The 13,076-nt window shown below is 34.5% G+C and overlaps 1 protein-coding gene across 1 annotated transcript; it reads left to right on the plus strand.

Moving 5' to 3' along the window:
• Positions 1-5,000: 5,000 nt before the first annotated feature.
• On the plus strand, positions 5,001-5,789 carry LOC139127348 (tripartite motif-containing protein 2-like). The gene has a single exon (XM_070693264.1). The coding sequence runs from the start codon at positions 5,001-5,003 to the stop codon at positions 5,787-5,789; it is 789 nt and encodes a 262-aa protein (XP_070549365.1).
• The last annotated feature ends 7,287 nt before the right edge of the window (positions 5,790-13,076 follow it).

Raw genomic sequence — 13,076 nt, forward strand, 5'->3', positions numbered from 1 at the left:
CCTACACAAGTAGACCTACTTCATTCTCATGTGCCATCTCCTTGTCTCCATTCTTCAATAAGAAATAAATACCAGCTCACAAAGACATCAAATATGGATGTCTTTCATATAATACACCTAAACCATGAAACTCACAGCCACCGAATATCGCAATAGCCAAAAGCTAGGCTTGCAAAAATTAAAAAAACCTGAAAACCCATGCCTTCAGCAAACCATGTATAGTAACTGTGTATCACAGCAGAACATGTAGCTCTGAATTTTGGTGATGTGTAAACTGTGTTGATTGATTGATTGATTGATTGATTGATTAGAAACGACAAGTTATGATTAACCTTGGAAAATTTGACAACGACATGCCTTTTCACTGTTGAACCATTTTGATTGTGTGTGAAAATCTAAATATAAACTCACCATCACATCACTAGTTTCAAAATGTATGCAGAAATCTACACAGTACCCTACTCTGTGCTCTCCCTGGCCTTTCAAATTGTTAGTAAATTTACGAATTGGGTTCAAAATATATTAGTACATGTAAGCACAAATTATGTAATGCTGAGCCTGCCAATTTTAAACCAGCACTTTTGGCACTCAATGAATGATTTTAAGGGGATAGAAATGATGAGTGATTTCATGAGAGACAAAAGCAAACGAAAAATTCCTTTTTAGCTTTTTATGACAATTAACACTGTCTCATATTTTGATATGCATTTTCAAAAGATCCATCACATAACACAGTACATCATGGGTCATAAATGCTTGTAACATTGAAATGTCTTCCTTGTCTCAATAAATTGTGTCATTTTGGTCAAACGGCCCATGAATGTTATTCAATTAATTGATCTTTATTATTATTTTATTTCTCAGTGGTTGATGATTATATACCGGTATATTAATATATTAAGTTGTCATTAATATTATCAGTGTTTGCATGTAAGTTTTAGGTGCTAGAAAATATGTCCCCTGTTTTTCATATTTGGAAAGCTCTGTTACCTTGAAAGTATGGATGTCATCCATAGGTACAAGGTGGTGCCTCTATAGCTGCAGTCATTATGCCATATTCAGCTCTAAAATTCACTGATCAGAACATTGGCAGTCTGTGGTTTCACAAAACTTTGTCTCATTATAACTGCAAATTTAAGTGCGCGAACTGAAAGTGCAGTGATCCTGCTAATGTTTTCACAGAGACAGTCACATTTTTAAACGCTGCAGATGATCGTTATTTTTTTGTCTGGATAAACTTTCGTCGTGCGACTGTGCACAGCATTGTCTCTGGAGCATCAGAGAAAACTATCAGTATTCAAAACATTTGCTGAGACAGTTTCTTGTAAAATATTTTGAAGGAAACCTATTACAATTGGAAAGTTCACAGAAAAATTCAATCTGCATATCGTCAAATGACAAATCTATGACAACTAAGATTTCCGGCTCGCTTTAGGGCCTCCATGCACAGACAAACACTTTGCAGTACGTCGTTCAACATGCGCGTTCCAGACTACAGTTCGACTGTCTTTCAGGCTGACTGTTCTTGATCTCTTCTCAGCGGTTTCATTGTTTCCAATTTTTTCATATCAGTTGCCGTTTTTATCCGTATCTTTCTTTCCTGCTGACGATACTATCCATCTAAAGCATTTGTAACTGCCCACTTCCCTCGATCCGCTTCAACCGTCCATCGGAAAGTTGACAGTGTGTGAGTATTTGGGTATCTCAAACTACTGTAATGCATGGCACACCAGTATCTGAGTGCACTGAGTATCTTGAAACCTTTTCGCGCATGCTCATGTTAGCACAGGTCAAAGTCCAAAGCTATTGCTATGTGTTGATGCGCCGATGATAGGGGCAGAGTAGTTTTTGAAAGACGAGATATGACAGTATTTCCCGGAATTCATAATCTGAACCAAAAATCAGGCTTCAAAAATAACAAAATTATTCATAAATGGCCGACCGGGCATTTTTTTTTTTCATAAATTTTCATGTTTGTTCGTAATTTATGAACGTTACGAGCAACAGCGAGAGCACAGCTACTGTAGAATTGCATACAAAGTTCAAATTGTCCAAGTTTGCTCAAAAATCCTATCAATATCAAAGGAACTGCGGTGTTGCATCAAAAATCCTATCAATATCAAAGGAACTGCAGTGTTTGATCAAAAATCCTGTCAATATCAAAGGAACTGCAGTGTTTGATCAAAAATCCTATCAATATCAAAGGAACTGCAGTGTTTGATCAAAAATCCTATCAATATCAAAGGAACTGCAGTGTTTGATCAAAATCCTATCAATATCAAAGAACTGCAGAGTTTGATCAAAAATCCTATCAATATCAAAGGAACTGCAGTGTTTGATCAAAAATCCTATCAATATCAAAGGAACTGCAGTGTTTGATCAAAACTCCTATCAATATCAAAGGAACTGCAGTGTTTGATCAAAAATCCTATCAATATCAAAGGAATTGCAGTGTTTGATCAAAAATCCTATCAATATCAAAGGAACTGCAGTGTTTGATCAAAAATCCTATCAATATCAAAGTAACTGCAGCGTTTGATCAAAATCCTATTAATACCAAAGGAACTGCAGTGTTTCATCAAAATCCTATCAATATCAAAGGAACTGCAGTGTTTGATCAAAAATCCTATCAATATCAAAGGAACTGCAGTGTTCAATCAAAGATCCTATCAATATCAAAGGAACTGCAGTGTTTAATGAAAAATCCTATCAATATCAAAGGAACTGCAGTGTTCAATCAAAAATCCTATCAATATCAAAGGAACTGCAGTGTTTGATCAAAAATCCTATCAATATAAAAGAAACTGCAGTGTTTGATCAAAAATCCTATCAATATCAAAGGAACTGCAGTGTTTGATCAAAAATCCTATCAATATAAAAGAAACTGCAGTGTTTGATCAAAAATCCTATCAATATCAAAGGAACTGCAGTGTTTGATCAAAAATCCTATCAATATAAAAGAACTGCAGTGTTTGATCAAAAATCCTATCAATATCAAAGGAACTGCAGTGTTTGATCAAAAATCCTATCAATATCAAAGGAACTGCAGTGTTTGATCAAAAAACCTATCAATATCAAAGGAACTGCAGTGTTTGATCAAAAATCCTATCAATATCAAAGGAACTGCAGTGTTTGAGCAAAATCCTATCAATATCAAAGGAACTGCAGTGTTTGATCAAAAATCTATCAATATCAAAGAAACTGCAGTGTTTAATCAAAAATCCTATCAATATCAAAGGAACTGCAGTGTTGGATCAAAAATCCTATCAATATCAAAGGAACTGCAGTGTTGGATCAAAAATCCTATCAATATCAAGGAAACTGCAGTGTTTGATCAAAAATCCTATCAATATCAAAGGAACTGCAGTGTTTGATCAAAAATCCTATCAATATCAAAGGAACTGCAGTGTTTGATCAAAAATAGTATCAATATCAAAGGAACTGCAGTGTTTGATCAAAAATCCTATCAATATCAAAGGAACTGCAGTGTTTGATCAAAAATCCTATCAATATCAAAGGAACTGCAGTGTTTGATCAACAATGTTCATCAATTAATTGAATTTACATATGGTAAGATTTCATTCACTTATAAGCAAATAAAAGACTCATCTATTGAATTTCAAATTAAGAGCCCAGTGTGTCAAATTTGGTCAAAATCAGTCTAGAAGATAATACTCTCAATATTTGTTTATGAGATTCACTGACCCTACTAAAGTACAAGTTTCAATGACCGTCTGTCTAAATTAACGAGAAATGTTGTAGAACTGTAAAAACGTGAGTTCAGATGAATGTGCTATTTTCACCACAGTCCAGGAAGAATACTAGCTATTTTATTGTTTACAGTAGAATAATATCTGACGAATGACACACAAAGTTTAAACATCTGGTTCTGTAATAATATCTCATAACAGGTGTGAACAAGATCCATCGATTCAGATATTATTGTATTCCCTTTAGGGCTATCCAGGTGAAATAGATAATTTGCCTCATAAAATATTTTATGTAAAATAGTTTGATAGCTGTAAGTAACAATCAAGTTTTCCAAGTCTTATAAAAACTGCACCAATACTCCAGCACTAGTAAATGTTTTTTTTAACATTATTTTCATGGTTAAATACATTTTGTAACAAAAAATTTGGTTAGGATAATGTTAACAAAATTCAAAGTTTGTCTCATGATACTTTGTGAAACCCGACTAAAATTTATTATAAACTCAATCTGTATTAATATATAACTATTCCAATAGCAAACTCCATATAGAGATCCACTATATAACATGTTATACAATAAAACTAAGAATTTTTGAGGAAAAAGGAGTTTTATCTATGCTTGTTAAAACATTTGCAGAAAATCCCATAAATTATAATTGTTTGTTAATCATGATTTCAAAACATTTCTAGGTCTTTCAAGAGATATATTTGAACTACGAGTTTGATCAATAACTATTTTTGAGAGTTATGTCATAAGATGATTTAAAATGAATAAAACACTGATTGGAAAGCGTCATAAGAATATCAATTTCTCAATGAATATTAACTATTTCAAATTTGGTGAAAATCCATCCAAGATGAAGGAGTTGTGTCCTCTTTTGTAGTTCTAAGATTCTTATAATGAATTAATTAAATAATTATTAGAAATAATTTGAATAAATTACAACTTTTCAAAACACTTCAAAAAAGCAGCAAGAATTTTATTAGCATCTACTAATTCAAATTTGGACAAAATCGAGGCAAAATAAATGTCAATGGTCAACTGTAGCACTACACTCACTTTTTCTGTCAAAAGCAGTGATATTGGCATTATTTTTCACAAAAATGAATGAAAATATGGTTTTCAAACATGTTACCATGGTAACGGTGGTCTTATGGACTAGTTTCTGATGTGTTTGTCGATTTCTGCTGTTGCCATGGTAACAATTGTAGGTCAATGTCATGTTTTGATTACAAAATGTAGATTTTGTGAAGGTGGTCTGCTTTGATGACCTTTGACCTACATTTGTAATGGCAGGTATTGTTCCCAAAGACACAGTCAGAAATTTTTCAAGGCACGGCAATGGACCAGGAGAATTCTGGGATCCACGGGGATTGACAATAAACCAGAATAGACAAGTAGTTGTCAGTGACAATGGACCCGGTGACAAGCCTGGCAGTGTGAAGACAGTAACAGCAGACACTGCACAGATCATATCAACAATCACTTTTCATGGCTTGCCAAATATTTTCAGACCAAGAGATGTGAAAATGTCTAAAAACAATTTGTATTACATTGCCGACAATGGCAACAAATGCATTCTAGTGTGCGATGCAAAGAGTAGATTGAAACAAATAATATATATTGGTGAAGTGAATTCACCTCAGATATGTCTTGGTCCAGACAACACTGTTTTTGTAGCAGACTACAATGGCCGTGTGATAAAATACAGCAAGGCTGGTGAAATGATTTCAAGTAAACAACTCAGTAAACCCTACGATCTGACCATGAATAGCAAATATCAACTCATAGTGTCATGTGAAGATGAACATTGTATCTATGTTTTGGACAGTAATCTCAACACATTGCACACATTTGGACATGAACACTTAGTAGAGCCATGTGGAGTCAGTGTTGATGCAATTGGAGAAAATATTTATGTAGCAGATGAGAATAAAGTAAAGATCTTTAGTGCACAGGGTGAATACCTGACAGATGTAACTGTAGATGGAAAGCCTAACTTCATTGCAGTGTTTGCAGACGGTAGAATAGTTTATACAGATTACAGTGATCGCACTGTGCGTGTAATTTACACGTAAGAAATATGAGAAGACAGTTTATGCAAGTATTGCAGCAAATACAACTCTACAACACAACAACACCATCCAAAGTGAAAATTCCTCTTTTTTCACCAAAATCTCAATATTTCTCAGCCAAGTTTGGGCTAGAATTTACGTTAGGACGTAAAGAAGAGACTCCAAGTGAAATTGAAGTCATTGGTGAAATTTTGTATTTTTTTAAAGAGTAATTTTTTGCACAACTGTCAAGAAATTGTATTCTGGTTTGTTGAAGAGCAATTGTAATGAATGCAAGAATACAAATATTCTCATTTTTCTGAGAATTGTTGATATTTTCCCTGCCATGTTTGGGTTAGAATTTTACGTCTTGATGTAATTGATCAGGGAAAGTGGAAATTTAAATGATCAGTTGAAATTTTATATTTGTTTAAAAGAATATTTTGAAAATTGATGAAGGTATTGTTTGTATTCAATGGTTTGAGATGATTGCATTGCAAAATGTAAACATTATCATGGTTTTTCTTGGAAATACTTGAAATTTTCCATGGCATGTTAGGGTTAGAATTTCACGTCAGAATGTAATGAAGCTGAGAAAGTGAAAATCAAAGCAATCGGTTGAAATTTTCATATTTTTTACAAGTTGTGTTTTGATAATTTTATACATGATTGCATTGACAGTTGTATTCATTGAAACCATTGATCAAAGCATCGCTGTCAAATCTTGTCATATTTGCTGCAAATCAATAGATACAATGTTCAAACTTTACCTGTAGGTCGGCTGAAGTCCAAAGCACTTGTGATTTCTTACATTCCACTCCGATCACTCAAAAAAGGTCAGAATTTCACGATTTTAAACGGAAACACGGTCCATTCAGTCTGCTACTAATCCAAGACACACTGTTCATGTTGTATACGTCCGCAGGTTGACCTCATCACTATGATGAAAAATAGTGCGTAAGAGATTGCTTCGGTGATTTTTTTTGAAAGTGACATTTGAAGATTTTACTGATATTATAAAGCATGTTTTTTGCTTGATATTATTTTCGCACCTTTGTACAACAATATAGCATAAAATATTCCTTGTAAACAGTGGATGAAGTATGTTTACCCAACAAGACGGAATATCAATCCACTGTAGGGGCTGTTGATGATGTACAACACACATTATGGGCAACCCTATAAATGTTTGGCCGTAAGCCTTTACCCATCTTCCCTAAGCTATAATTTGAAGGTGAAAACTTGAACTGGGAAATTTTTATGTTGACTAACCGCAAATTTGAACAATTCATGCAAAAAAAGCCTAACAGATCATGCCTTCTGTGCGTTGATGATCGCATCGGCCCCTGACCTAATGTGCGCCCGCTAGGTGGCGCCGTCATCGTTGAACCTGACCATCACAAGCGATTTCAGTGATCGCATTCCTATACTGGATTTTTTTTGAATTTGAAAGACGGGTAAATAAAAAAAAAGTCAATCATTGTATTTATGTTTAAGTTGTGAATATTATCGTTCACAGATATGTAGGCCTATCATAGTTATATTAAGCAAGAATGTTCTATTATTTTATGTGTTTCTGAACCTATAGATGTGTTAGATTTCTAGCGGAGTAAAGGGTTTTGTTTGAACTTTCAACACTGAGTTATTTTCAATTCTATGTACATGTCTTTAAACAAGTTACTTCTACATTTCATATAACAATGGTAGACTGATCCATTTAATTTTGCCATGTAAGCTTACATCTTTTGATATTTGATCAAAAAATTGTCTTTGGCAAACGATAATGTTTGATATTGGTTGGCACAGTGCGGATTGTATTTTACTGTACGATACTCCTGGGAGCTTGTAATTTAAAGGAGATTAAATAAGTGTTTGCTTAACTTTGTGTGTTTTATCAGCATTAAAATTATATATTTTCTGTACACATCATTAAGACTGTCGATTACGAATTGTCTGTAAAATTGTCAAAATTTCGGGAGATTTATGTCGAAGTATGACATCTGTCTGCAGAATCCCCCATGCTAGTAAATGTGGATTTCACACTTTTGAGAACTTTCTTTGTAAGTTAGTCATGGTATTTTGATACAAAATTTTACATTGTATAAAAATGAATCATGCTAAGGTCCTTACTTCAGATTGTATTTTTCTCATTGATAGATAGATTGAATTTGTTGTACACTTGTTTTATAAACATGAAGTGATAAAACGATTTTTGTCAGACATTAAGCTTAGTTAGACTTGGGGCATGTCGTCTTAGTTTAAAAATTCTCTTCTGTTTCAGCAAAGCAGATTTTGTAGGCGATCCCACTTGACCTGTATTTGTAATTTTTTGTATCCTAGGAAGCCGAGAATTTATTCATTTAAGTAGGAGTAGAAAGAAAGTCTCAGCGTTACTTACTTTCAAGAGTTGCATTTGAAACATAGCGGTATAGTATAGCAGAAGGCTTTGTTGCCATCAGTAAAAACAACCTTGATAAACATAGATGAAAATGGCAGACTATTTCACAAATGTATTCAGGAGAAATTTAAACTTTTATGTATTACAGTATTTTCAGGAACATTTTATCAGCAGGTTTTCAAACTTGTAAATTTTCCTTTGACCGTAATAAGATGTAGAAATGTAACGAGGGCGGTAAACCTGTTCGCTATGTATTGTTTTCACGTTATTACGATATTTGTACGCCATAGTGTCTATACTGTCATCGGATTAACTTTAACAAAGACAACAACGAACGCACCAGCAAGGGTATACTGTGGATGCTCTTCCTGCTTCGTTCGTTGTTGACTTTATAGGTGACGTTGACTTTTCTCTGTTTCATGTGTTTAGACTGGCGGCTCTTCTTTGATCGTAGCTTTGTATTGTTTCTGGTGATGTTACAAATATTTAAAACAGTTTCCACTTGAAGTGCATTTTCAAATGCACGATTGGCAAAATTAGATATTATTTGAACCAAACACCATCTCGATTGAATTATCTGCGAATATTTGGCAGTTAATTACTATTGATGCAATTTATTGCTTTTTATCAATTTTTATCAGCTTGTTTTAACTAAGATGTGTGAATATTGCACAGTAGAGTGTGATTTAGAACTTGGTATTGTTGATTAATGAGAAATTTATATTCATTGTATTAGTGACTTAATGAACATAAGCTATCCCAATATGTCATTTAATTTTATTTCTTAAGAATGTGAGTCATCTACTTTTTTCACACCCTTTACATTTCGAAATCTATGCATAGAGAACTTTCAGTTTTGTCATGATCATAATTTTGCAAAATAGTATTACAGCTCTTATAAGTTTTCTTCAACTTGAAGGGATACTTTTGGAACATGTACAGCTGCTGTGAAATCATCACTATGAGTAATAAACTGCTTGAATTGTATTTATGTCTCTGTGATTTGTTTTACACCAGCATTATACTGCGTACACGAGCATTGCTAATTTCCCCGTACAGAAGTACAGACACAAACAAGAAGCCAAAGAAGCCAAAGATTCTTATCCAAAACCTAAACATCAATGGAAACAATAGCCATGTTAGATGTACCTGCCCATAAGGTCTATAGGTCCATAAATCTTTAGCACAGAATACGGAACGGTAGAGAGAAATCAAAGAGAAATATATTATGTAATTCCATTTAAACCACAGAAGTTGTCCGGTATGCCGAAGGAAGTGCAAGCGTCACCATCGACACGCGAAATGTTTTAAGTGACGATGGACCACAACAATTGTGCAGAGCATGTAAACGTTACTTAAAAAAAGAATAGAGGTTATCCAAGAACATCAAGAGAGTCTAATGTGTTTAAATTTTTACCTAATTGGCTTTTCACATGTCCGCGAGTATGTCTATGGGAGCCAGTGGTTGAGAGAAACACACGTACTGGGCTATAGACAAAGGCTTCAAAGTTGTCGAAATAGAGGGCGCACTCATATTCACTGCATGATGTCCGTCATACTCTCGCCAACAGAAAAACCAGTACAGAAAGTATCAACAGAAATACAGATTTACTTCCGATTGAAAAACAGAGAACGAAGTTTTCTTACAGACTAAATTTTATTTTGGTTTTTGATATTGTTTTGTAATTTCGGAATCTGTATAAAGGTTAATGAACGACACAACTGAACTTTTTCAAGTCTGTGTAAGGGTTCATGATCGGTACGAATTTTCCTCATGTAAGAGTTAATGAACATTACAAATTTTCCTTCATCTTGGGTAAAACTCCGTTGACAGGGACATTCAATGTATTTTCGTCATTGATACCTAATTATCAAGGATGAAGATAGAAACTTATAATGGTGACATCTAATTGTCAAGGAAGTAGAGTGATTTTTTGTCATTAACACCCAAATTAATCCCAGACAGGACCCTGGGACGGTTACGTAAGGGAAATATTATAGAACCATGATGTAACATATGTAGACTATGTAAAATTTAATATGATCGATGCCCAATAAGTGAAAGTTTAGTCTTGTATTTCTTGAAGGGAAGAATATTTAAATTATTCTAACCAATCAAGAATACTATCTTATTAGTGATTGGAGTCTTAACCAATGTAATCTACTGATGATGCTACAACATCTTTTAAAAGGGATGATCACCCACTATCTTCAGCTGGGCATCTGATGTGTAAACTTTACACTTCAGCAATAAATCACCATCGATTGACATCCAACAACTTTGTGAGTCTCTACTCTGTCCAAGATCTCACCTTACCTCTCAGCAGTGAGTAAACTCCCTAGACCGACGAGATAAGGCATAACAGTTAGATTCAGCGCTGACAGTAAACATGCGCATGCTTGACCAAATTCATCGCTTCAAGTTGTCAGTGAAAGGCATTAAAGCTCTATTTCACTTTATATCTTGCACTAGTGTATGTCAGCAGTCAAGCAATCTAAAAAATCTAACCATACAAACAAACTAACCGACTAACCAAAAAAACACAAAACCAAAAAAAAAAAACAAAAAAACTACTTAAGCGTTTAATTTTATTCTGGAGAAGTTTAAATAATAGTTCCTTGGCGGAATTTGGCGCTCTTAGACTTGTTTGAAGTCTGCGATTGCTGTTTAGTCCATGGTGTCTGTGTATGTACACTACTTTTCTGTTTTTTTTTTCAATTAGAGCACAGGGAACAAAGAAATCTGGTGTTGAGTTGTTGTTGTTTTTATCCTTGTTGTTGTTGTTGACCCTAAATTCAACGAACATAACTATTGTTTTGTTGTTCTTGTTCTTTTGTTGTTGTTGTTGTTGTTGTTGTTGTTGTTTAGAACGTAATGTGGATGTCATAAGAAATACTACTGTGACACTATCGTTATTCGACCCGATGCAACTCTCTCCAAAAGTACACCCTCTTCCTATACTTACAACATAGGGGCAGTTGAAATGTCCGTCTCCAGGGGTTGGAGCGGAGTAGGAGTGTCTTGGTCCAATCCTAGCACTGGATTTTCTTTTTTCCTTCACTGTGTCATGTATTTGTCTTTTGGCAATCTTACGCAATGTTTTTTATCACTGTGTTGCGTCTAATATCAATCTGATGCGTTTGATTGCCTAATGCGCTAAAGCAAGCGAGGATAAAGTCATTAATCTGTGGACGCTATCACCAGATTATCACCGGATTAACTTTGACAAAGATAACAACGAACGCACCAGCATAACAGTGTATACCCTTCCTGCTTCGTTCGTTGTTCACTTAATGGGTGACTTTCATTGGTTCCATGTGTTTAGACTGGCGGTTCTTCTTTGATCGTAGCTTTATAGTGTTTCTGGATGTAACAAATATCTAAAACACTTCCGATTTGAACAGCATTTTCAAACATTCTAGGTTTTCACGATTGGCAAAATTAGATGTTATATTTGAAGCAAACACCATCTTTATTGAATTGTCTACAAATTAGGGGCAGTTGATGCAGTTGCCTATTTCATTTTAAGCTGGCATGAAGACTGGATTTTTTACTAAGATTCGTTAATATCGCATTCTATGATGTGATTTAGAACTTTATATTTTACATTGAGATTAAGGATCTTTAGTGAGAAATTTATATCTATTGTATAGGTGACTTACTGAACACAAACTATCTCATTGCATGTTTTTTTTTCTTTAATATTTTGAGTAATCTACTGGTTTATTTTTCACACCGTTTCTTTTGAAATCTATGCACAGAAAAAGTTTTAGCTTTGTATCAATTAAAAATTGTGCGGAAATTATATCTCAGATGTTAAAATTCTTACAGTGTTTTGGCGAGTTTTTGCATATGGGTACAAGTTCTTTTGAATTGTATGAGTAATAAACTCTTTGAATTGTATTCCCGTCTCTGTGGATTCTTCACACTGGCAGAGACCTGCGCATGCGTACACAGAACTGCTCATTTCCCCGTCCAGAACAACGGTATTGACACAGCGAAGAAGAGAAACATTCTCAAAAATTTAATACTAACGCAATCCACGGGACTGTGGGCAATTGAAATAATAGCTACGTATGTGCATAGCGTAAAAAGCCAAAAAATAGATTGTACCAGCTGTTCTGATAACATGGTTTTCAAAAATAGGGTTGGTAGGTCGTCAGGATTTTTTTCCCAAAATATGTTTACTTTTAAATATGCATTTTTCAGGGGTTCAGAGCTGCCAAACACTGGCCGTAACATTTCCAGAAAAACATACCATACATATAGAAGGAAAAGAAAAACATAAAAGACATCCTCGTTCATGCAAAAATCAAATGCCAAGTAACGAACGCGTGATTTTATGGGGTTTTCTTTCTTTTTGATTTCGTGTTTACGTAGCTCTAAAATGTTTGGCTTAAATGTAAAGTTAAAACAAACAATAAAGGTTGTCCAAGAACATTAGAAGAGTCTATTATGTGTTTTTAAATTTTTACCTCATAGGTTTTTCACATGTCGGTGAGTATGTCTGCGCGAGCCAGTGGGAAATAGAAACACACGTACCAGCTCATACTTAAAAAGTTTCAAAGCTGTCGTGAGAGGGCGCACTCCTCTTCGCCGCATGCAACAGTCCGTCACCAAATAAATCGGTCCCAAACAGGCGAAGTATACATAAAACCTGTACACAAAGTATCAACAAAAGTACTGAAACACTAACGATTGACAAACAAAGAACGGAGATTTATCCTATACTTCAAATGTGTAGGCTGACAATAAACGTGAGCATATCTAACGAAATTCATTGCGTGTCTGAGGCAAGGGGTGTAGCTGTGTTTCACTTTATATCGTGCTCTAGTATCTGTCAGTAGTCCAGCAATCTAAACAAACAAACAAACAAACAAACAAACAACACAAAACCAAACAAGTAAACAAA

Source organism: Ptychodera flava, unplaced genomic scaffold (assembly GCF_041260155.1).
Source record: "Ptychodera flava strain L36383 unplaced genomic scaffold, AS_Pfla_20210202 Scaffold_31__1_contigs__length_3010019_pilon, whole genome shotgun sequence".
Taxonomy (NCBI): Eukaryota; Metazoa; Hemichordata; class Enteropneusta; family Ptychoderidae; genus Ptychodera; species Ptychodera flava.